Raw genomic sequence first — 27016 nt, 5'->3', positions numbered from 1 at the left:
TCCAAAGATAACAGAAGTTGAGACAGATTTTCATACAGGATCAGACAAGACAATTTCCACCACTTGCTTCTCATTTTAAGCTATATAGTTTATACCAAAGTTAGTTTGATTCCTGCATACCTGTGCTTTGTGCCTCTTCTTTCTTTCTATACTGCCTAGAAGGGGCTTCCTTCATATATTTTAAGGACACATCTTCCCAGCAACTTCCTGTGGTGTAGGAAATTACTAAGCATGAAGTATCAAAACAGGATATGAAGAAATCAACACTGGATGATCAACTCTAGACAGACAACAGTACAACAAATGTTTGTTTGAAAGGAGGAATTTTGTCCACAGGCTCCCACATTATTCTGATGGAAACCATGCACCCCCAATTTAGTTTGCAAGCATTAACTGGGTAGGATAGTATTAATGTAAACTTTAATAGAAAAGATTTCACTGTTAGACTTCAGTTGCAACTTTGGAAGGCACCAACAAATGGCACGGTCGACAGCCAGTTGTTCTGTAAAATATACCTAAGCTGGATCCTAGAAAACATTGCTGATTTTACCTGTATTAAGCCATACATTTCTAGGCAACGGTGTTTTTCATTTCCCCATTTAATCTCTACCTCCTCAAACTTATAAAAAGTTATCTGCTATCCAAGTACTCTATAAAAAGTTGAGTAAACACTGACTTCTACCTACACGTGCCTTGATCAACATCTACCACTCACCCAGTACTGTACCACTGCCAGCATAACTTAATACCCATAGTTTTAGAGCAGATTGCAGCACAGATCTTTCCACCACGTAATACTGCAAATTCAGGATATTCTAAGTTAACATTAAACAACTGTGGATGAGGAGTTACCTCTGGTTAAGAAAAATAATTAATTAAAATATATTAAGAGTTGGGCTGAAATGGAGAACAACACAGGAAATTAGTGTCTTTAAAACAGCTTATGTATGAAGAGATTCATGTGTTCACTGTTTATAGGGTATTCCAAAAGACAACTGAAGGAGTTCCATTTAAATTTTTCATATTAGCTCTATTCAGCCTGAGTGTTTTATTTATTAATTCTTTCCTAAAATCTATTCATTGCATGTGATCTCATAAATGCAGAAGTACTTCTTCATTAATTAGACTGGCAAGGCATTTTTCCATCTTTTTAATTCACTGCAACTTTTTAAAAATTGACTTAAATTACTTTACTGTTTTAAGTTATCTGCAGCTATTACATTTCCCCCAGAGATTCTGATCAAAATTATGAGAAAATTACTTTATTACTTTTAAATTTATTTTTCCTTCTGATTTCAAATTATCAGATGCAGTTAAAGAATTCTGCAATTCCTCAAGGTTAAGAATTCTTGCAATTCCACTGCAAAAACAATTTCTGCCTTAAAGCACTAACTTTTTCAGCTATCAAAATATTAAGTGGAAACATTTTTGTTGATTGGTGGTACCTGAGTTTTCCTCCTTTTCCTTTTTTCTTCCAATGTAGTATCCATATTAGGCTAAAATAATTTTCTGTTTGGCTCCTAGTCAAAATCTCAGAAAAAGCGTTTAACTGAAACTAAACACAGAAGTAGTTTAAAATGGAGACTGGCAAATTCACTTTGCATTAGTCAAGCACTGATAAACACCCTTCCAGTGTGTACAATACAGTACCCTGTCACTGTGCTATTCTGTATTACAGGGATTCCCTGACTCTAATTCCCCTCATAAACTCTCCATTTACATTCTGAAGTAAAGGGTATATAATCCATCACACATTGTTCTGTCACTTCTGAGCTGCCATAATCTACTATTTTTTAAGATGCCTGTGTTCACTGTGCATATGCAGTTTTCTAATAAAATCTGAATAGTTTTATATTTGCTTAGATTTGTTGAAAGGTCAGCAAACATTTATTTCAACATAAATTATTTTTGACAAACACTTCAATACAGAGGTTGGAAAGGTCAGAAAAAGGAAGAAAATCTTTAAAAATACTGATCTTGAGAACATCATCCTTAATTCTCACTTATTTTAAAATAAAACCATAGTTTGAACTTTGCATTTTAGTTCTGTAATAGAAAATCTCTTGTATAATCCACGCATGGCCTTCCTCACATTCTGAAAAAGACTATCTAATCTGAACATTCACTCCATGCTTTATTCATAGCAACATCTGACATCTCCTGGATAGTATTTTTTATTATATTGACTGAAAATAAATTTAAACACTGCATTAATTGAACAGAAAAAAAATGTATATGCTTTTACATCACATCTGGGAATAGTATTTGAAGCAAGTCAAGACAATAGCTTAAAAGGATTTCAACCTACATGTCTACCTTTTAAAAGATTTATTAAGCAAATCTGAATTAATATCATTAAAAAGTATTTATATTGAATAACCTATTTTTTCATAGAAAAAAATACCATGTTCTTAATCAGTTTTAAGCCTCAATTTCATATCACAGGCCATGACAATTTTAGGTATATAATGAACACTTATTTCAAAATGAGGTTATTTTTTCCAGCAACCATCATGCTTCTGAATAGTTCTAGGTATTAAACATGGGTTTAATACTTAGACATCTAACAAGGAAATTTTGAAGCAATCTTGAAATTAACTTAATTTCAGCACTTCTGGATACTACACAAAATCAAATTTTTTAAAAAATGTCTAAATCCTCTAACATTGCTTAAAATATTTTAAAATCATCACAAGCATCTGTTGGAATTGGAAAACAGAATTCAAACTGTTTTTCCAAATAGATTATAAAAACCCAAAACAACCAGCAAGCCAATCCCAAAACTCCAAATTAAAATCAATTACAATTGCTTTGTGCTTCTATAATCATGTATTGCTTCCTAAAAATGTTGTTTCCTTTTCATTGTAAAGTTTAAGGGTACTTTATGGTTCAATCCCTTAATTTTGGTGTTTTTATAGCAAAGAGGTTCTCACTGTGATGTTTACCTATTCAGTACACGTGCAGTTTCAAGTTGGTTTAATGGAAGCAGTGAAACAGGAAATAAGCTGCCAGCAGGATGAAGAGGAATTGCCAACCAAATCTTCATGTTGTATCCATGGTATAATGTCTTCAAGGATTCCAAAGTACATTTCTGCAGCTCAGATTCTCAGAGGTCACTGAGTTTTATAATCATCTCCAAGCAATTTTCCCCACATCCTGTTAAGCTCTCTCTAAACAGCTGTGTGTGTTGCCATGCAGCTTCACCATCCCCTCCATTTAAAACTGCTTCCAACACAACTTCTGTTGCTCCAGAAAAATCTGAATAGGAGCAAAGATTTTTATCTATTGGAGGAAAAGATAAATAAATAATTGAGTAAGCCACAGCCCCAGACAGTATATAATAATAGAATGCACGTTAAAAAAGCTAAGCTGTAACGGATGTTTAAGGATCTCAGCTGCAACTACTCTTACTCATTTGCCACCAGACACAGATGTATCTATCCTTCCTAGTAAACACAGGTATCTTGTATTAACTCCCCGCTCCTGCTTGCCCTGCTCTGTTAAGGTAGTGTATATTAATAAAACTGAGTTTTGTACCAGCTTGATTTAAATGCACAGTATTTTCTTGGCCTTGCTAAGAAACACTGTTGGAAAAGTAAAGAATATTCATATTTTGTTTTTAATGTTTGCACACTCTCTCCACATAAACTATTTCCAGTTACACCTCTGCTATATGATATAATTCATTATTTAAATTCCAGACTTACCTCCTATCAGAGCAACTTCTGCTGTAGGAGAGCAAAGTCTCCACTGTATTCTTCCACTCTGAAATGTTTGACTGCTTGTCCTAACTGAAATGTTATCTATTTTTAGACCGACTGACTTGCACTCAAACTTCCAGCTGACGGAAGCAGAGGATGACCCCTCTTTTCGAGCTAAATAAACCTACACGGAAAGAAGACAACCAGCAAAAACTGTCAAAAACTGAGATGACCAAAACACATCAAATTAATCTTCATAACAATGACATAAAAATCTCAAGATAACACACTCTCACTCTTTGTCAAGCCCCTGAACCTTTAAAAATGTACTAAGTACAATTTTATGCAAAAAAAACTCCTTCTTCATCCTCAAGTATATTCCAGTTAGGTAATTGTACATGTTCATAGCCCCTTGCTATTTCAACATCCATAGCAAATTTCAAGCCACAAAAACACTTAAGTTTATTATTTTTAAAGAAGGAGAATTTGATGTATTTTTAAATTAACAGAACACTTCAGTTGTTCAGTACTGTTGATGAAAAGAACTGTGCAATCAGTAGATTCTTCAGCTGTGCCTGCACACTGCTTCTCCTAGGACTTGATGTGTCTCAGTTAAAGCAAATCATTCATGCCAGCCATTTGTAAATCGCATATTAACATTATTTGAACTGCTACAACTTTGCACAATTTAATTTAGTCCCAATGCTGTTCTGAACTTCACCTGGCTGAACAGTCACGCTCACATATTAACATTCATTACAATTACTGTGAACCCTCTCAAGAATCTGGTCACAAGTGCCTGACAAGTCCAACATCTATTATCAGTAAACCTAAATAACAGACACTACTGATTAAAGAGTCCAAACTACCGTGATCCTTTTGGAATCCTAAATTAATAAAAATTCTGTCATGTCCAAGCTTCTGATTAATATCATACTGAGTGGACTTAGTCAGCTCTTCATTTTTTAATCTTGAAAACACAACCCAGAATAAAATGATAAAACACAGTAGCTTGTTTTCCAAAAGATCACACCCTAATATAGAAATGTCATTGACAGACTAGTAAACAAAATTTTAGTGTTACTATTTTCGTGTTGAAGAAAGCTCAAAAACCCCAAAGGTGTGAGGATTTACACTGAAGACCACCTATGAAAATTTAATGATTTAAGCTGTTTTCATGTGAATGTAATCTTAATGTTCACTAAGGTGCTGGCCTCCACACGTTTTTTTAATGTGGTTCTAGCAAGAGCTTTCCCTTGATCAGATCCTACTGAACTGCTGTACTTGAATAAGGAAGCCAAAACACCCCATTAAATACTACTTGGTTGAAAGGCACTAAAAATATAATTTTGAACACTAGAAAAGCCTCAGGCATTAGTCTGTTTCATCTTTCATTATAATATCCAAGCATTTAATCAGAAAAAAATAACTTAAAGATTTCTTTTGTTTATTCTTGACTTTCCTCTAACTTTCAAATTTGGTTGTTTTGTTTCTAGTATTATTTGAAAGATGTCTGATTTCAGAGGAAAAAACCTAACCAACCAACCCATTCAAATTCTCTTCCACGGCAGCAATTCTTCTGGAAAACAAGCCTTTGACAAATCCATGGATTTCAGATCTACAGGTTCTTACACTATTATTTACTGTAGTCTGCCTGCTTGAGTCCTGGATACCAGGTTATCTCCAGGTAATCTGACTCAATTTGTGATTTGTACCTGTTTGCATTCTGTACCATGAAACCAAATGGTTCTTTTCTGGTACTCCTGGTCTAATGCTTACAGATATATTTTCTGTGGCTTTTAGATTTAAATGCCTTGCCATTCATCACATAATAAATGTTTACCAAGTACTCCTGTAAAGGTTCCTTTGGCTTTTAAGCTCTTGGACAGCTGCTGAATCGAAGTCCAAAGCTGCATCTTGTACAAAAAGAACAGGCAAACCTGTAACAATCTCTCCCTCTGCTGTTATCTCCCATTATACAAACAACACCCAATGAAAAGTAATCTCAAATTCTTAGATTCTTACACACTTTCTGCAGGATGCAATTCCTGCAGAACTAACATGCCTTACCCACAAGCTTGAGAGAGACCTAGAGCTGTAGCTCCTAATTTCTCAGTGCCATCATCTCATCCTTTGGATGTGTTACTGAATACAAGGGTAAAGTCTTTTTGCCTGGTCTTATAGATCAGTCTCACCCTGTCTTATTTGATTAGTAGAGCTGAGAAAAATTGTAGTTTAGTTTCAGTGCAGGGACAGCATGTTTCTTGCAAAAGTGAGGATAACTGATCATTGCAGAATTGAAAACATAACGTGCTATCAGATTTTTAGCAGATCCTGGGGAAGAACAGAACACCTGTCCCTTATTCTGAGCTTTTTGTTACTTCTCTTTTACTATTAGGTTTACTCCATTGTGACATCTTTCATACTATTCTCCTGTTTCTCTCTTTATTCTCTTTAGTACAGCATAGCCTCTTCAAGTTATTCCCCCATTACATTTTGCAAATCAGTTATGTACAGACCCAGGAGAGAAAATCTCAAAAGGCAGATACATACTTAGATCCATTTTCATCAGTGGGAAGCTAGAAGAATATTTGGTCAGAGACCCTTCAGACTAGTAAAATGGCAAAGGAAAAAAGGAGTAACATGCTCTAGTCCCTGACAAGAACATTCTGTTCCACAGTTGGTTCCTGTCGTGGGAAAAGCTGTTTGCTAGTACACAATCCCTTCCCACTTCAAGGTAACAGTTCTCTTCCTAGATCTAGAGCCTATGACTCTTGTGCTGCTCAGTCCTGACATTTGGGAAAGATTTTGGGCAGGGTATACAATATTCTGGGTAACTGACAGGTTTTTGTCTTCTTGCAGATGGAATTGTGTTATTTAGGATGACAATTTCTTCCTTTGGCTGTATATCAAAGAGATATACACTATAAAATTACTCTTAAAACAACAAGTACCTTTTTTGTTTCAATTCAAGAAATACTGCTTTTCAATGAAACAGCATTTTCCCAAAAGTCTAAGAAGGAAGCCACTTTTTAAAATTTGGTGTTCTGGCAAGGATTTTACCTACCTGCAGAGAATTCAATCATCCTTTCTGAAAGACAAGTTATATTTATTTCTAATTTCTTGTACCATCTGGCCATCTTACTGGATCTTAACAACAGCATTTATAACATCAGCTAAATTCTATGAGCACCAAGAGAGGTTTTGAATACAAACATTGGCAAGGGTTTTCTCTTTTACTGGAGTTACCACAATTTTACTGTACATTATAGGCTTTTAATAATTCCTATTCTTACCATTTTCCAATCTGTTTCAACCTTTCTCCAAACAGATTCTGCCTTCCAAACACCTGCTTCCCAGCCACTTATTTTTTCACTGTTATTGGAAATCCGTGTATAACTATCATCTATTACATTGTAGATGAGATGGAACAGTTTAGATGTCTTCTCCTTTTCAGAGGGAATAAAAACTACTTCTTTTCTTTTCTGAAAAAGCCAAAAAACAGACGCACCTTCACTCCCCAATGCCTAAATTCCCCCAAGACTATGTTACTTTTAAACAGTATGTCATGGTTTTGCAATTCAGTTTTGCTGCCAAGTGAAAAAAAAAATGTCCTTTTTAAGAGAGGTCACAAAACCATTTCTGCAGAAGAAATGTTTTAAACCAGTTTCCTACAGTACACCTGTAACTTTTCCAGAGGGGAGGAGTAATTTTATTTTTTAAATTTTCATGTAATTTCTTTTAGAAGTAATTTTTTACCAAATTAACATGAAATAATGTAATTTAAGTAAGAAATTAGTTTCAGAACAGAAAATTTATATGTTGAATACATTACCTGTACAGTAAGTAAATGGTTATTCTGAATAGCAAATCTGTGACTACTATGTACAGGTGCTTGTGTATACCTGTTTACAAGCCAACTTCAAAAAACTTAAAGTACAAACTTCGTAGCATCATAGTATTATTTTTTTTTAAAGTCATTGTTCTTATGAGTTTCAGAAATTAAGTTTTCCAAACAACAGAGAATTGCAATAAACTATTAGTTTCTGAAAATTAGACAATCCTAAGAAACTCATTAATTTCACTTAACTGTTTCTATTTAGGACAATTAGACATTCCACATGACTGGATTGCTACAAAATTGATGCCACACCTTTGCATCCTCAAAGTGAAATATTATTATGGTTCAAGTTAAATATTATTATGGTTCTGGGAAACTGTATCTTAGCATAAAATAAATAATAATTAAGTCTTGCTTTTGGAAACAGTAAAAAAATATTGATGTGAAAATCAATCAAGCTTATTAAGTGATTGCTTAATTTACACAATTCTAATTGCTCCCAATTTTGTTAATTGATTAACAAAAATAGTTGGTCAAAACTTACTATTGGTTAAAACCTGGAAGTAACTAATAATACAAATACAAAAATTTTTTACAGTTTTCCCAATTTTTTTCAACTAACATACTTTCTACTTCTGTCAGACTAATTTAAATAAAAAAGGTATTTTTAACTTTTAAGAACAAAATGCACTTTACATCAAGAAGTCCCAAACACTATTAGAATCAATTCTCCACCATCAATTCTCAAAAATTACCTGTGGACCTCTACTGAACTCATATCAAACTTTCACCTGATGTTTTTGCAAGATTCACTTGTTTGAGCTGAATCTGGCTACCTACCATGTTTTTTTTTTACAGATCATAATAATGAAGCCTTAGTTAGCTACCTCTAAGATGGTCAGCAGTGCAAAAGTTAAATACCTCTGGACCAATTTCACCTCTGGCTACTCGCCAAACCATTGAGCCTGATGTCCTTCCACCATATTCGCCGGGTTTAGGTGTTTTAGGAGAAATAAACTCAACAAGCTCCACAATAGTCCTTTCCAGGAGCTCTCTTTTTCTATTTTCTGACAAAGACTTTTGTCTCTGAAAAAAAAGACATTTAGGAAAAAAGAAAACATTCTGAAAAAATGGTATTTGTAATTCTGCTCTAGAGTGACACTAATAGGGAAAAACGTAATTGAAAAAGCAGATAAACATTTAAAGTCTAGACCAATTGTTAGAAGCATTAAACTTATACCACAGACAGAAATATAAAGCAGTCATAAGTGTACAGTTATGAGACAGCAGTGCTTTCCCTAAGAACTTGCAGACACTATGTGGAATTCTTTTAAAATAACGTTTGTCCTTTGTTTTCAATATTTACTTGGACAATAAAACACTTCCATAACAGTTTTTATAGCTATTCATATGTATACTGTACCATAGCTGTTCTCAATATTATTTGGAGGAAAGAGAAGGCAAGAATCACATGTGGTCAAATTTTAATTCTCGAAGGTGGAGTGACTTGATTGACAACAGTTTTGGTTTTGTGATTAAGCCCAAATAAAAGTCTTTCAAAGAGTTATTTCACTGATTCTGTCATAAACAAACCTTGACATCTCCATTTTTCAGATGTCAGAAAACAAAGAAAAACTTAGTTCCAGAAAAATTAGTGAAAAATAAAAAGAATTACATGTCTTCTTTGACTACATGAATAAAACTATGAGCAGTTTTTTGGTAAACAACTTTTAAAATTTCACTGATATGCTAGTATTTTGTCTACATGGTTTTCATGTCAAATATACAAATCTGGAATGTGAAGCTTTTCAGTTTTTTAGGTGTGAATAAACCCACATGGGACTGAAAAAATTAAGTTCAACATTGAGTATGTAAATGATTACACACATCTCTTTTTCTGCTTTGGTGATCACCCAAGGCATGCACACTCAGCCCACTGGGACCTGACACTTGAGGCTGATAGGCATTTCAATTATCTCAAAAGCAGCTCTGATCCCAGCTAGTTTTGCTAATAGAGATCACAAAAGAAACATCTGAAGACCGTTTTTGCTTCCGTCAACAATGTGGAACTGTATACAGGAAAGTAGATACAGAGAAATGACAAAAAACAGCTCCAGCTGAACATATTCCAGATGCCAAATACCAGTTCTAACACAGCAAGGGGGGAAACACACCTCTACTTGTGTTGATGGATGACAAGCACCGGTTGCAGCAGTTTCCCATGAAACATCAGGCCTTCCCGAATCTAACAGTTGCCCTGACACTTAGGATATCCCTATGCAGCAGTACTGATCTTGCTCCAGCTCAGAGGAAGTTTGATATGGTTCATCCTAAATTAACAACACCAGTTCACAATTTCCTTTAAGCACTTTGATGTAGTGGAAACCCAGTGTCAGTGGTCATCACCACTGAAATCACTGATGTCATGCTGAGAACTGGGTGCTGTGTAGTTTTTGTAACAACAGCTAAAAAACCTGTTATAGAGCAGTGCTTCGACATGAAAAGGGTTCAGAAAACACACCTCATCATGCATAATACAAGAAAACAGTAAGTCCCTCAAGTATAAAGAGCACAACACAAGTATGCTAATTCTTGTCATCTCCTGCCACCCAGACTCTTGCACAGAAATGCAGCAGGTCCAACATGCCAAACACTCAGACTCAGCAGACATCAACACAGCCTGTGCTGGGAAACCTGTAACTACATTTCCTACCAATGACATTGTCATCAGAAATGGATTGCAAAAACTCCAGCTGCCGTGGCTCAAACTTCTTGCTTTTGTGTTTTTGGTTTGTTTTTTTTTTTTGGTTGGGTTATTTGGTTTTTAGTTTTTTGGGTTTTGTTGTTGTTGTTTTGTTTGTTTCAAGGTATTACCCTCTACATACTTGGTCAGGCATCACCTTTCTTTGGCAGACAAAGGTACTAAGAAGGATGGTGAACTGCACTTCTAAAATCAGTTCTGTGTCATATACAAGTTGTGCTGTTGATGCTTCCTGAAGGACTCTCTTCTTTCAGGAGACCAATAACCCACAGTTATATATAACTATACATAACTATATATATATATATATATATATATATATATAATATATATAACTGTATATATATATATATAGTTATATAAAACCAATAGTTCAAGTAGGCTTACTGCTGGATGAGCAACAGATAATTTGAGGGCATGAATGGAATTTTAAACCTTTGACAAAGAACACTGGTTCATCTCACATTAATGAGCATGAAATGCTTGTAATCCAACCTAAATTAGTTTTCCTATCAACAGTTGACCTGGCTATAACCATTCATAATCACTACCAAAAAATTGGAGCTGAGAGCAAATAAAAAAATAATTTGCTTCTCTGTTCCACCATCCAAATTCTAATGAAAGCAGTGAAAGTTCAGCGTCCTCCCCCACCTTCCATCGGGATAACAGACAATAGCCTGGAATATGGCAGTAAGTGAAGAAAATTTGTGTCAATATGTGCTATAGTACTACAGAATATTATCAGATAGTGGGTAATGCAAAGGCTATACACACATTTAGGAATGCCTGACCCAGATAAAACACACAAATTATTTTTGAGAAATAAAATAAGTACAGAAGAGATTAATTTAATCTTGTCTGCTATGCAAACCACTCAACAACTTCTGAACTGTTGTGTGGCCTCTGCTTGGCAATGGAACAGACAGACATCCAGAGAAGTAACAGCCACAGCCCTTGCTCTTTATGCAGGAAAGACAAAAATGATCCCTCAGACTCCATTTTCGTTAACACAGGTGATAATGTGTACTGCATACTGTGCTTCTCCTTAGTTGTAACTTAGAAAAATTGAGTCTGATAGACACAGCACTAGACCTCTGCACCAAGCAGTACAAAGACTAATTCCTCCAACTGTGGAGACAGTCTCTAGGAGATGATGGGAAAAGGGCAATTTAGAGGAGGCCTCTACAACAGTTATTGTCTGAATAGGCTGCAATGAAGGAAACCATACTGGCTAGAGGCTTGTGACTGAATGGAGTAACGGAAACTTGCTCTAACACTTCTTTAAAGTTCCAGGGAGGAGTTACCTTTGCCCTTTGTGACTGCAAAGTACAACATGGAGAATCCTGGACACCAACTTTTTGAAGTCCCCTGTTTCCTCACTGTATTGTCCTTAGTATGAACTCTAGGAAGGGCCTTTTAACTAGGACAAATGTAGGAAAGACACCCAGTCCTTTCAGCAACTGGATGGCAAACGGCCTCTAAGACTCTGAAATCTAATTCTTATTGTAAGTGACAAATAAAAAAAGGAGCAAGAGCAGATACTTACAGGGATTACATTTATTAACTTAATAAATTAAATTAATCAAACATTCTGAATAGTGTATGTAGCAGGAGGAGTGTATCACTCACTTTGTAGAGAGAGTAACTTGCTCCTCAGAATAGAATACGATTAAAAAGACTGACAAAAGATGTTCTTATAAAATTACAAGACAGCTTTAATAACACTGGAAAGCAGCAGGGAAAGCAACAGCATAGAGATGGAAGGGTTGGGATTTTTCACATGTAGGGAAAGAGAGATAGGAAAAACACAGAGAAGGTACTGGAAACACAGGTATAACTTTCTTCCCTCTATTATTTTTAAATTTTCATATAATGTATGACCAGAATTCTGTTCTTCTATGATCAGATATTCTATTCTATTCTTCATCTGAAAAGTGCTCATGTCAGCTTGAGAGCTGCACAGTCCTGTAAAGGAGGTGGAAAGGAGTAAGAAACAGACCAACATGAAGCACTATCTGTTAGAGATGGCAATGACACATTTTGCAGATGTTTCCTAAACTTTTTAAGTGAAACAGAGCATGATCCTACAGTGACATCACTGAATTGACAACGATGGCATAGCTTTCTGATTCCATCAATATTGTCTGGGAAATTTTCCAACTTACTAGTGCCCTATTTCCAAAGATCTTTCTGTACAGACAGCTGTGGAGGTGAAGAATGTGGTGATTGGTTTCTTTTGCCAAAAGATCAGAAGAAAGGACCCCTCAGATTAGCTTTGTAACCAGCAGGGGTTCATGGCTTGGAGGGTGGAGGGGACACCACTAGATTCCTGCAACTCTGCACAAAGAGCATGCATTCCTCAACTTGATCCTACACCTCCTTTTGCCTTGCTGTTCTGGTTACTCTTCTCAGTGCTCTGCTCTGCTAGGTGACTCTAATTTTTCATTACTGTTAAAATGATTTCAAGCCCTGGTCTCAAAATATTACTCCAGCTCAATTCTTCACAATCTTAATGTATGGCTATAACTCTCAAGCCAGCAGGCCTCAAGAAAGTCATAATCTGTTTATTAAGTCATCAGCTGTATACTACCACTGGAACTAAAGTTTCCATGCATGGGAATTAGCCCTGTAAGGAAGGGAGGACAAAACTGAAACCTCAAGGTGGTTCAAGGTTTTATGGTATTATAGAATATTGAACCAAGTTCATGGTGTCCCAGGTAGGAGTGGAAAAACCTTAGCAGACAGATTCTGCAAACATGACATGCAGGTGCAAATGGCTCCATGTACTTTTGGGATGTTCAGCATGAACAATGTAAATACATGTGGCTCTGAGTCAAAACTCTGCTGATGGTATCAACACCTTTTGAAAGGCTTCAAAACAGTCCGTGAATCATTCCTCTCACTTCCTAGTGCTTGTAAAAACTCACTAAAATCAAATTAAACCTGCATTTCTTACAATTGTAAATGCTACTGTTTTCAAATTATAGCAGCACTGATGTGGAAAACATTCAGTCACCCTGAAGGAGCCCACACAGTTACTAAGTTATACAAGTTACTCAGCAGTTGCAGTTTACTCCTAGCAAGTACAAATTTGCTCTAAAGTTCCTAAGAAAAATAATATATATGCACATATCTGTGTATATAAGAGATAATATGACAATCATCTTACATACCATCATTTATCTTATTTCCAGTAAGTTCATCACACACTGATTCCTATGTATTCAGGGTAAAATGGGTAATTAACAGCATTTTTTATATCCACAGTGCATGGAAATTCCTATGAGGTTACCAAATGCATTCCTTTGTTTGAGGACTTCACATTGTGCAGATACTTGTGTTTCACTCTCAGAAACCCATTGAAGAAAAGTCACATACCGTTCTATTTAGTGCATTAATTGTCTCTCGCAGTGTAGCTTCGCTGAGTGCTGTCCTTCTGGAGAGTACTTCTTCATGTTTACAGCTGTATCTCCAGGTGACATCAACAACCTCAAGCACAAGTGAAAGAAAATAAAGCAACCAAAAAATTCCATGTATCTTGCTTCATTTAAAGAAACTAGTTAAAGAAAGTATGCTTTTCTACAATAATTCTGAAAATCACACCAAGGTGGAATACATTGCACACTTGCTTCAGGGCAAGTTTGTTTATTATTAGCATCACTACTCCTACCTCATCTTTGGAGAATGCAATTATGTAGGAGAGCTTCTTTCCCCAGCCAGTTTCATAAAGAAGAGGCTTATCACACACATTTTCACAAGGATCACAGTGAAGCCATCTTTTCTGAGATGAAGAATATACTTCAGTCCACACATGATCTGTGTAACAAAGGCCAAGAATGAACACTTATGAAGATAGAGCCTCTATCTAATCTTGCAGAACATCGTAACTTTTTCAGATTTATTAAATGAAAGAACAGGTGAAAGAACATGTTTTCTGTTCATCTACATTTAGAAACATTACCAAAGCTTCCTTTTTCTTAGGATCATAGTCCCTTACATTCAGCTAAAGATTGTATCATTCTGAAGTCAGTCATCTGACCTTACTTGCAGAACTGTATTTCATCTCATCAGGCAAGACAGGAAATTGAATGTATATTGTCTTTGTTAGCTGACTGCATAACTGCACACGCTGCCCGATGGCTAATATGATCTGAGAGACATAAAATACATAAACTTCTTTTGAACAGGTTTGTATTAATGTTACAAGACTCCAGAATACCTGTACAGTCCCAGACATATCTTGCTTCAAACCCTACAGCTCTGCAGCACAGTGTGAAACAGTTGGCCCACTCGCCACAGCGTCCACATCTGGTTTCCAGAAGTTTTTCAGGGTTGTTATATCTACAGGAGAAAAGCAATACAAAAGATGAACAACTAAAAATACATTTCACCTTTCAGAAATCTTCACATGGTGTTCTGATGATCTGAACAGACTTCAGTACCGAGCAGTCCACAGAAGATAATGGAAATAACTGCTGTACCGCAGCAATTCTGTACCGCAGAAAATGCATCTGATCAGAATGCTACCTCAACTCACATGATTCCATCATATGTTTATAGCAGCCATGGAATGAATCTGGTTAAGTTTTCAAAATTGATTTAGACATCTTAAAATATGACTTTTGTATGCTTGTCGTTTAAATAGCTTGCAAAATGTCTAAACATCACAGAAGTATAAATGCATTGTGTATTTGCTCTTTTGATACAGATGAAGCAAAAGATGTATATTACACTGTGATTTCCTACAGAAGTGAAGTTTTCTGTGCAGTAACAAAACACTACCTACATATGGTTGCCAATACTAACATATTTTATTTGGAAGCTGTAGTTCATCAAATTAACATTAAAAAAACCCCAACCAAGCCAGACAAGCATGAATAGAACAAGGCTGCATAGGAGAAAGCACATATTGTTTTTAAAAATCTCTAATCTTGTAGAGAAATTGCTGGTTCATCAAACATTCTATTATGTTACTTAAAACAGCTTCTCTACTCTCTGAACGAACAACTTCTCACCTGTTCACAAAAAGCACAAAGCTGTTTCTTGAAAGAAAAAAAGACAGCAAGTCTCTGTATGCTCACCTTGGGAATCTATTACAGAGCTGACACTGGTTGCAGTAATGGTTTTCAACTCGACTGGCATCCCACCTTAGATCATCATCAGTAGGCAACAGATAGTCACTTTTAGGCTCTGTCTGCCCACCACACCTGCTGCAAGGAAGACTATTTACCCAACGAAAAAAGGAAGTCTTAAACCAATCCAGAAGCTCCAACAATAAGAAGTCCTCTTCATTCACATGTGCACCTGTAAAATTCATACAACACATGGTTCAAATGAAAAAGTAAAAGTAATTTAGTTGAACTTGACAGTGCCCATACAAATCAGCATCTCTGGGCCTTTATATGTTTTTGTATATATAAGGATCCTTTTAAATATATATCCTTTTAAATATAAAAACTGTATTAAAAAGCTTCCTATATTACTTAAACACATACAGAAAAGAAAATCTAAATTGTCAAGACTAAGTTCAAACTTAAGAGTAAAAAACTGCAGTCCTAAGTACTACAGTTAAAATGAAAATAAGAAATTGCTCAGAAAAACGAGTCAGATTTACATTTCAGCCTGGTGAAGTTCCTCATGCCCTTCACACTCTTCCAGGACTTTGGAACAGAGAGTTAATTATTTTTCTGCTCCAAAATATTTTCCTATTCTTAACTATTAAACTAGGAATAACAATTGCTTTGATTTCAAAATCCTAAAGAACCAGACACTGGCAGCAGTCTAAACAACCAGGTGTACAGGCCTTCTATAAACAGACTTTCTACAAACACAGCTTAATTATTGTAGAAAATACATATATACCGTGCAAACACATTAAGTTTGTTCTAATTTCAGCAAACAAACACCTTTCTCAGCTTACCCAAGGTAGACACAGGATGTCTTTTGTTTTCTACTCTAGATGATTTTACCACACCAGACTCTTCTGGACCATTTTCCTACTTACAACAGGTGTCAGAACCCACTTGCATACTCTCACTGTTCTGACACCTGGAAATACCCCCATTTTACCTAAAAAACAAATCCAATTTTTCAAGAGAGAGCCATTCCTTTAAATTCCTTGGAATCTTCAAATGCAATCCCCAGAGAGATACTCTTCCTTCTCAGATACATAAATATTCAAATAATTCTTCCTAATACCTTTATCATCTAGGCCACACTGCAATCATAGGTATTACTGCCTGGTTATTTTTGTGCACTACAGCTTTACTCTAGTCACAGTGCAGACAGGTTTAACTAATGAATATTAACATACAAAATAAATTTGTAAAAATGCTGTTTAAAGGAAATTGAAGGCAGTTGCACTAAACATTTATGCACTAGATCCTTTTACAGGATGGTGAAAAAAAACCTAAGATGAGTTTTTATGCTCATTTCACATCTTGCTTTGAAGTTGTAGCCATTTTTGGTACAAAAGACTCTGTAGGAGCACTAACACTATCAAACACACATTGCCAAGATCATGAAGTGCATGGGAAGAGATTATCTGTTAATAAAAGCAAGAACATCAGACTCCGAATTACAGTAAAATTTCCATTTTTACTCATGTATGTGGAAAACCTTTGTGCTGGAACACTCAGAGAAAGGCTTACTACTTACAGAAAAGATATGCTTGTATATTCAAGCTCTTTGCTAAAAGCTGAATGAGAAGATTTCAAGCACAGGCCACACTCTCTTTTCCTGGATAACAACATTCAAACTAGAACCCATCTGTGAAAATATAACTGCTACGCGCTATAAACATTCTTCCCTTGATTTGCAAAATAAAACCTTCATTACAACATCACACAGAAAAATGACAAATGTGATTTATTGGAACAAAAAACACAATTGGCTGTGATACACAGCTATTTTTGACTGTTCAGTCCATCTTTCTAATGAAATGTGGCAAAGGGAAATAGTAAAATCAAAGCTATACTTCCCAACAAATAACTGTTATCCTCCTAGTATAGTCTTTATGAGCCAAAAATGCTCATAACGTGTTGCAAGGCCTATCCTAAAAACAAGTGTCCCCTAGCATTAAGTATTTATTCCCAGAGGTGGCAGTCTTAATGCAGCAGGACAGAAACCAAAGAAGCTGAAAGCCAATTACCCAAACATCTCATATAGAGTCCATTCCAAAACAAATGTTTCCATAAATCTCTTGAAAAATGCTTTCAAGCTGTCACAATGCAAAACAGTGGAATTCCATCCCTTCCCCTTTATTCATATCTAAATTAAGGTCTGGAAGACATTTTGACTAAGTCAGCTTGATGATTTGGGAAGAAACACCCAGAACACTATCCTCCCCCCTCCTTCCCCTTTTCTAAACAATGTGCACAGCAGTATTAGAACAGAGTCTAAGAGGCAGGCTTGTTCTTTATTTTTCTCCTTGTATAATTTATTACTGCTATGTGTCTTTTCCCCATTGTATTGTCCTATGCTGCTGAATGAGAATGCTTTTTACTAGCTCACATGGTTTCTCACTTCCCAATACAGTTTTATAAAAGAAGAAAAATTACTATGAAACTCCATTGTCAAAAATTTCCTTAATTCCAAAGGCACAATTACACATTACTGTGTGGCCATATGAGACACAACAAAGTAATTTGTAAAAAAAAAGATTATTTTTTTGAGGAGGTTATTTTTGGTTTGCAAACCAACAGCACTTCCATAAAGTTAGCAGAATTGCTTGAAACAGTCTATCAAAGATTCACAGTGAGAAGGATTTTTTTTTGTTTAAATATGGTCTTGAAATTGTATTTTTTTTAATATTTATCCTATAGAAGTAATATTTCACTATACCACTAAAGCAACCCTAAAACCATCACCTGAAAACAGAAATATGTCATTTTAACTGACAAAAACTTCATACATTCCAAACAAATTCACATTTATGAAGAAAATAGAAATTTTAGACACTGATGCCGCAAGTATTTATGCCAACATTTCATATCTAGGTCCAAGAAGAAGAGGGAATAACCCTATTCATTTAAGCATTTGCAAGGGAAGTGATCATTTGTTTGTTATCAGGCTGCATCTTGGAAAGATCTCATTCAAAATCTCACCATTACCACTTGAAAAAAGAGAAGCTGTATTTAAAAATTTATTCTGAATTTAGAACTGTAGTATGTGCAGGAAAACTGTACTCTGAGAATTTCATAACAATGACTACTTGAACAAGAAGCTCCCCTCCTCTCGTTGTACCTATTTCACTCAAGATTCAAGCAATGCAAGCAACATTTGTTTCCCCAGGACCTTTTTCTACTAATTCAGAAATTAGGAGTCAGAAATTTCTACATAAAAGCAGCAATAGATGGATGACAAAAGCAAAACAAAAACAGAAGAGTAGTAAATTATGAAGCAGGTAATTCCAATTTAGAAACAGCAGTTGGAACCTGCAGACCGCCGACCACACACCAACAATGTATGGTACATTTGAAAGAACATTTCTGCTTTCATATACACTTCAACTTGGCAGCATTACCTTTGTCCAGTCTTGTAGCTTGTGCTAGCTTTTTCTGAGCCTTGCTTTTCAATTCCTGAAGGGGAATTGCAGCTAGTGCTTTCTGCTGAATAGAAGGATTCTCATACATCAATACAAGATTCTCAAATTTTGTTTGAAGTGTTTTCAAGATGTTTGCCGCCTGCAAAAGATTTTCAGTCACAAGATGATTTATTAACTTTCACCTTCAGGCACAATAACCAAGCTCTTCTATTTTAGTTAAAGTAAATCATAATTCTATTTACATTACATAATTCATATTTACATTATGTATTTATTTACAGGTGAAATATTTGCAAAGAAATCAACAAAAACTGAAGACCACCACCACCCAAATTGTAAAGCCAGTCTTGCCATCTCTGAGCATTCTGAATGGTGTCTTGAGTGAAAAGTGTACTAAGGGAGAAAACTGTTTTTAAAGACACCTCAAATGGGAAAGTTTTTGACTTCTCTTTCCCACCTAATCCCCCACAACTTTCTTTTGGACATCTTTTACTCAAAATCCACAAAAAAGACATATAATCACTTTCATTTTCTGGACACTGCTATACTGGTTTATAGAACTATATTATTGATTAATTCTGCTTAATATTTCTTATTCATGAATGTTGCTTGTCTGTTTCTACTTCCTTCTTTTACAGATCAGCTCTGATAGAGGTTTTATAGACACTGAACCACTGAACCACCCAGTCTGTTTCAGTAGCAACTGGATATGAGAACCAGTTTTTTTCAGTCAATTATCCTATGAGTCACTAGTGGCATGTTGCACCCAATAATGTACACACATAGATACTAAAACTATTTTAATTGATACTGAAATTTATAGTAATGAAGTTGGTATCTCAGCAAACTACTTGTTCCCATTTAAAAGGGAACAATACAGAAAGTGAAATGGGATTTTTAAAGTAAGAGTCTGGCATACTTTTGGAGGAAGCCTGTGGCACTGATAAATTACCTTTTCCCTATTGCTACATCATGTTTCAGCCTCCAGCCTTGTTAACTACCATCTTAATTTAATCAAAAATGCAATGCTTTCCTGAGAGGCTGGGAGCAAATGCAGTATAATACACCCAAGTGTGAGAACTCTTCAGAAGATAATTTCTTTTAGAGGAGCACTTAAATTACAAGTGATTGTTTTTATGCTGTTACAGTACTGCAGGATCAGTCCTTAGTTTTCATAACTGCTAAAATAGAACAGAGCCAGTCTTACTCTTTCTGGAGCTCATCAGCTGTAGGTAACTGGTTTAACATCATAAACTACATTGTGTGCAGATTCACTTTAATGAAAGTTGAAAGAACAAAGTAAGGGACACTAGAGACTGACAAAGGCCTAAAGACCTTCATGGTCTGTCAGCTTCTTGAAAGGGTATGCAGGGATATTGCTCAGCACATCAGGAATTCTCCCTGATTCTTTGACAATTCAGGTTTCTGAGGCAAAACCGCCAGTGTTACACTAGTGCTTAACCTGTTTCATGAAAGCCACTGTATGAAGTGTTATGCAAGCATTTAATCTTAGAAGCGAGGTAAACCTCACTGCAGTTCTAAGTTTGGATACATCTTTCCTCCTGTAATCACTATGCCATTCAGAAACAGATCAGAACCTATCCAACAGGATTAACAACTAGCCAGAGCTCCCATTTTCCCAAGTCTCAAGAATATTTTATGACAACATATGCAGAAGAAATCAATCAAGCAAATTAGTGATGGGCTAGGTCCCTAGAACTGTGCATTTAGGAATATTTCTCTGTTTCCAATAAGCTGCTTTTCCATGGCCTCCCATGAATGACAGGTGAAACACACAGGCAAGAAAAAAATGTTTGCACTACAGAAACAACTCTAAATCTCTCTGACATCTGTCAGCAGAGCATACAACAATAATACAACTATAACTCTGCAGCATACTCACTGGAAATAAACCCCCCACTGCTGTGCAAACAAAATGGCAAAGTCGCTGCCAGACCTCCTCCCAATCAATTCAGACTATAAAGACCAAATTCAATGGCTCAGAGACCTATCAGTAGAGTTCCCTGTAGAGATCCGCTAAATACAGCACTCTAACAGAGCACAAACATCGCATTATTGATGTCTCTAAATAGTAGTATGTTTGGTCCCACCACCCAGGCACGGAAGCATGGAAAATTAACAGTTTCAGAGAAACGGATCCACAACCCCGACGGCTTGCACATGTAGGGGCAAAAAACCTAGAAATTGCAAGGATTAACCGCATTTAATTGTGTCAACATTGTGCAACATTGTTGTCATTGCAGGATCAACTCTTAAAGCTTCAAGTACTAAGCAGCACAACAGCAGCAAATCATTCTACAGGTTTCGTAATTACTTCCAACCACCATTGAAGAAGTGGCTGGAACAGTAAAAATCTAGAAGCAAGCCAAAAAAACCAACCCAGAAGTCCCCAAAGTAAAAGAAATCCAGTCAGTATATTATAAGGCAACTACTGCCATGCTAACATAATTAGATTAAATGTCTCAAGACAACCTACACCAGCACCTTGCTCAAAGGACCTCTGGTGAAAGGATGGGTCATTCAGTGCTCTCTACCCCCAAAAGCCATCACTTCAAACTTTGCTGCTTCTCATTCACTGACTTGTGTAGATACTGGGAAAAAACAGTATTTATTAGTTCATATCCAATAATATACTGAAAATATAATTTAAAACATGCAACCTGCGTTTAAGGATTCATGGGAAGTGAGCTTTTGGAAGGATTCATCTTACACCAACTCTGAGACTAAAGTGGCACTGGTTCTAGGAGAAAACACTTCAGAAAGTTAAACCAAAGGACCCTTAAAAGTTTCTATCAAAAGGCTTAACTTAATTTTTCAAAGTTGTTTGAGGCGCTGAATCTTCTCCCATCAGGCCAGTTAACAATAGATGAAAGGACTCTGCCCTGTCTTGATCAGGAACTTCACCTCAACCTCTTGGACAAAGGAAACAGCCTAAATAACTATAAATTTGTCCTTGTCTGGCTAAATTTGTTTTTAATGACAGGCACATGTGAAAAAAGAAAGCCCTCCTCACAGGCTACACATAGAGATCAAAATGCATGAACCAAGACACCAATAACTATAAACATTACAATTCTGCACCTGTTATTCTGCTGGCTCTATATATATATTTGATATATATATCAAATATATATATAGATATATATATTGATATATATATATCAATATATATATTGATATATATATCAAATATAACCCTAGTCTTAGCTTCCCACTCTCACCCTTGCTCCCCATCTTGCTGCTCCTTTTCAATACGTATCAGCTTTTTTTCTTGACACCCTGGATCAATAGAATATTTATGGACATTTTCAGCAAAATCTCTTGCTAATATTCTATTTTTGGCACGTTTCATGCTTAAGTTGCATGTAAAATGAAGAAAACATTCAAAAACCTTCAGAAACCACTGGGGAATTAATAAGTCTAGTCCAAACCTCTTAAAGCAAGATTAGCTATGAGAAAAGACCAAGTTGCTCTAGGAAACTACTCAGGTTCTCTGAGCAACCTGTCCTAATAGTTACCTCTTCTTCATTCTTTATATGCAAGATTAATGAGCCTATGAAGTTTGCAAGTTATAATTACCATTTCAAGAGACTGCACAAGTGATGCTTCTGGTTGCTGATGGGCAGGGGCAAGAACAGAGTCAACAGGTCTCGAAGGCCGTTGTACAGCTGTCTGAGTGCTGGTGACAGTTTCAGAGGATCCCGATCTGTGGATTTGGTTTGATTCATTCAGTCTGCTACTCCTCTCACCAGCAATTAAGTCTCTGATTTTACGTAGTTGGTCAATTGAAGCTTCCTTAGGGAAAACCAGGTGAGTTTCTCCCTGAAATTCAGATAAATGAATTCAGCAGTTAATGCAAGTCTAAGCTGGTCAATGATCTGTAGCTATAGTAAACAGTTTATTGGAAGCTAGCATCCTAAGGCTTGGCAGTATTCAAGTTTTTAGATTAGGTCCCTTACAATAGAAAGTTGCAGCCTCTCACAGCTTCAGAAGCCTACCAGATCAAAAACCTAAAGTCAATCTAGAGAAAGAGGGCTCATAACAATATGCTTTTATTAGTAACTTATTTTGCAGAGCATCATTTGTGGGCTATGTAGTTATGGTGTGACACAGAAAGCAGCAACAACAGAAAGGAACAACTAATGCTCAGTTCCCACAGTACCTCAGTGAAATCCTAGGCAACATAGGAAGACATTCAATGTTAAAGGAAGAAGTCCCTAGAATGGCATCTGCTGGAAATTCTCTTACATACTGGTATGTTTTACATCAAAGTTTTAAGTTTTCAGATAAGCAATATTACTCTTATTAAAAGTGGTACCTGGGTTGATTTCTAGATTTTATTTTTGACTGCAACATGATTACCAGTAGCGTAACATGAGATCAGTAATTATGACAGAATCAAATACCTGTGTACTTAACATAAAGAAACAGGTTACTAAAAAAATGAATATCCTGAAGCACTCATCCTTTAACAGTTTCAGTTTCTACCACTGCAGCACTTCTATTTATTAAGCTGACTTGCTTACCCACAGTTACTTGAGGTCACATATCACTCTAGATGGAGACTTCACGTTAACCCTTAAAATCACCACAAAACTAAATGGAATGTATCAAGCCATTACCAAGCAGAAACAAAAGAAAGAGCAATATATTAGCCATGCAGTTGAAGAGAAGCTTGTGAGCTCCAGCTTTGACTGACACAATAACCGTAAGACTGAGCCAACACACTCCCAGAGACCTGCCTGAGTGCTTCCCTAGCTACAATGCCAATCTCCTTACTAAAATACACCATTAAAAGTCTCCTGAGCACCAGCAAGAGAAAAAATCCACAGATCATTTCTCCCTCTGCAGTCACCACTTCTTTCAGCATACTTTTTCCTTCAATTAAAAAATTACAGTAATTAACTTCACCCAAAGAGAAGGGAGAGGTCTCATGACAGCTGGACCTAAGTACCATGACGTACATACCCATACAGAAGTGTGTGATCAGACAAATTAAAGCAAAGCAAGAGCTTTGCACCGTTAAACAAGAGCTGAGTTTTCAGACCAGGCTTCCAGTGGTTACAAAAACTACTTCTAGTTTAACAAGCTTTGGCAGTTTAAGTTCAACCAAGACAGGGACCACTTGAGAATACAAAACAATCTTTGAAACACATCTTTCTGACTAAAACAGAATCAAGATTCACTCAACACTATTTTAGGATAACATTTCATAACTTTTAAAAATGGGTTTTGAAGAACTCACCCTCCTACTACTACTTGAACAGTCAATCTATTGCCCTTCACTGCTGTCATGACAACACAAGAACTTGTGCAGCAGCACTGTGAATTGGCTGAAAAATTGGTTTTGTTTTGGAAGATTAAATTTTAATCAGATCAGCTTCCCTTATCTAAATCACTACAGGGCTCTACTGATGGCAGGAACACGAAGAAGAGCAGGGTTTTAATTTTTTTTTTCCTCTCTTTAAAATGGCAGTTTCAACACTTATTTATAGTGCTACATTTTTATTATTTATATAATTATATAATAAAAATAATATCTAGTTGAATATATAATATATATAATACACATAAATATACTATTATGGTGTTATATTTTTTTTTTAATATATATATACACACACACACATTTTACTATTTATAGTGCAACACTCTTAGTTCACCTAACAGTCCACCCTGCTTCCCACCACTTCCTTTGTGCTAGCATGTGTATGTATCCAGCCATTCAGTAAACCATCATTGTGCCTGACCAGCAAAAAAAAAAATCTTGTTATGCATTAGGCTAGCCCACCATTTTTCTGAAGCAGCCACATCTAAATTCTTTGCTGGTTAGCTACAGATATTTACAGGCAAGGATTGAAAGAATATACCAACTGCCCTAAATCTGCCTTGCCACTAGAGAAGCAGAAAAAAAATTCCGATTTTAAATTTTACTATGTAAACTGATGAAGGCACCTGAAGTTACACATTATACTCACCTCTTGAAACCCCATCTCAAATAAACATTCCACTGCTCCTCTGACGGGCAACAGCCTTGTGGAAAATGCTGGATTTCCAATCCGAATTAATCTGTATTTTTCCTCATAGGGATTCCTGAACAAATTGAAAGTTATAATTATATTTGCAAATTAAGTAAACACTTAAAAGCAGGCTAACTTCACTATGATTTTTTTTTTTTAAAGTTTAACTTCATTTACATCACTTAGGTGAAACCTACATAAAACTTTGACATTATAAATGCCTTTTTCTACTTTGAGAGTTACCAGCTGGTGCTAAAGTTTAGCTTGCAACTTATGTTCATGAATTCGTGTTTTGTAGTCATACCCAGCAGGGCTAAGACACTTAGAGACAACTTCACATCCCCCTATACCTGGTGCATTCTAATTGAACCCGTCAGGTTAATGCTGGATGGCTCTAGTCCCACCGTGGAGGCTGTGCTAAACTGCCTGGTACTGAGTGAAATGACTGTGGTCTCTGTGCCACTTCTCAGCTACCCTTTCCTCTGTCAACTCTTTTAAAAACCTTCTTCTTTCGCCTTTTTCTTTAAAAGAAGCCAGCCTGGGACTCGCCATTCTCGGTCACACAGCAGCTTTTACAAGCGGTTTAAGAGCCAGATATAGACAGGGAGGAGCAGCCCATATTCCTCGAGCTGCTGGAAGACATCAAGGTCAATCACATGTACCGGCGTGTATGTGCACCCTACAGAGCCACCTCGCAGAAATTCAGCTATAATTAACTCTTGGTATCAACCCCGCGAAGTCAGAAGCAAAGGGCAAAAGAAAAATAAAATAAAAAATACAAGGAAATTAAAATGAAGTTAAAATAAAGTTTTAAACAAGTTAAATTACTTGCTATGCACCCGCTTTTTTCAGTACAATAATACTTGTTTTAATACCCACCTACGGAGGAGAATCAGGAATAAGACATCACTTTGTGTTTAATACACAAACTCCTAAACTTTCAAAGCAAACCAACCAGCAATAATGAAAGAAACAGAAATCCAGAACACTACACCTCTAGGTAAACAACACTGATTTTAAAATCACGACAAAAACACACGAGACGCTTCTGAACTCCGCTATTACACAACAGAACCGAAGGCGCCGCGCGGAGCCGGGGAGAGGCCGGCGGGACCCTGCGGCACCGCCCGCGGACCGAGGGCGGCGACCCCGCTCACCGGAGGATGTTGTCAGCGTAAGTGAGGAGCAGCCGCGAGGCCTCCAGGAAGATCTCCCGCCTGTTCTGGCACAGCTCGCTCACAGCGGGGGAACCCGGCGAGGACGAGAGTCCCACGGCTGCCGCCATCGCTGCCCGCCCCCGGCGCTGCGCCACGCGCATGCGCCGTGCGAGCACCGAGGTCGTGGCCGCCAGCCTGGCAGCGCCGCTGGGCGCATGCGCGGTAGGAGCGCTGAGGTCACCGCCCCATCCCCACAGACGGCCATTGCGGGGGGGCGGCCTTAAAGGGCCCGAGCGGGTTTAATCCTGACCCGCAGGCCCGGGGCAGCGGGACCTCCCGACCACACCGGGATCTCGGGGTCCCAAAGCAGCTTCTTTCACCCGCTGTGCAAGGGGCCAGTCCACGATTTATTTATAGATCTGTGCAGAAAGGGGTGCAGAAATTATTCCCTTCTTATGCTGATTAGCTCACGTGCTCATTTTTTCTCTCGAGTCAATGGTTGCAAACTCCCCCTGCCAGAATTGCCTTTTATTCAGTCAGAGCTGATCCTAGCACAGCAGCTGAGTTGTCTTTGCTAATTTCTTCCTTATCTTGGGAGTTCTGCCAAATGTCCTTGTGTCCAATCAATTCTTGTGCCCACTGTCAGTGGTACAATCCTTCTTCCCCAGCTTTGTAAACCTCCAGCTCTTTGAGGTGAGATCCCACGAAACACGTGGAGCCCTAAAAAAGCAATTCTGTCAACAAGCCATTTGTCTTTCTAACACCTGGACGTAACTTAGAGCTAGATTAAATCTCCTTTCTGGTTGATTTGGCTCAAAAGTATACAATGATCAAACATAAAAGAGCATAATTTCTTAAGAAAATGTTTGCCTATTCCATATTTTACAACATCGAGAGCCCCTTGGCAGGCAGTAACATCATTAAGGATACAAATCCCCTTTTGTACTGCCCTGGTTTGACAGTACTGAGG

At 36.9% G+C, this 27016-nt stretch overlaps 1 protein-coding gene across 1 annotated transcript; it reads right to left on the bottom strand.

The window, feature by feature from the left end:
• Nucleotides 1–1847: 1847 nt before the first annotated feature.
• Nucleotides 1848–26232, bottom strand: NGLY1 (N-glycanase 1). Its single transcript, XM_005518964.3, has 12 exons — nucleotides 26047–26232; nucleotides 24848–24962; nucleotides 22449–22691; nucleotides 18828–18987; nucleotides 15385–15607; nucleotides 14523–14644; nucleotides 13974–14119; nucleotides 13682–13792; nucleotides 8464–8628; nucleotides 6998–7186; nucleotides 3708–3885; nucleotides 1848–3282 (listed from the first exon to the last, which is right to left on the bottom strand). The coding sequence occupies exons 1-12, from the start codon at nucleotides 26205–26207 to the stop codon at nucleotides 3107–3109; spliced, it is 1989 nt and encodes a 662-aa protein (XP_005519021.2). The 5' UTR covers nucleotides 26208–26232; the 3' UTR covers nucleotides 1848–3106.
• Between the last annotated feature and the right edge of the window lie 784 nt (nucleotides 26233–27016).

The sequence above is a fragment of the Pseudopodoces humilis genome, chromosome 1 (genome assembly GCF_049639895.1).
Source record: "Pseudopodoces humilis isolate 2021_Gansu_Grassland_sample_001 chromosome 1, ASM4963989v1, whole genome shotgun sequence".
In the NCBI taxonomy this organism is placed as follows: Eukaryota; Metazoa; Chordata; class Aves; order Passeriformes; family Paridae; genus Pseudopodoces; species Pseudopodoces humilis.
This window is presented reverse-complemented; position numbering and strand designations above follow the sequence as displayed.

Coding starts and splice junctions, on each gene's coding strand:
- NGLY1 (XM_005518964.3), bottom strand. CDS start 26,207: ATGCGCGTGGCGCAGCGCCGGGGGCGGGCAGCGATGGCGGCAGCCGTG. Junction 24,963..26,046: donor TACGCTGACAACATCCTCCG/GTGAGCGGGGTC, acceptor CAATTTGTTCAG/GAATCCCTATGAGGAAAAAT. Junction 7,187..8,463: donor GAGGTGAAATTGGTCCAGAG/GTATTTAACTTT, acceptor TGGCTTTTTCAG/AAAAGAAAAGAAGTAGTTTT.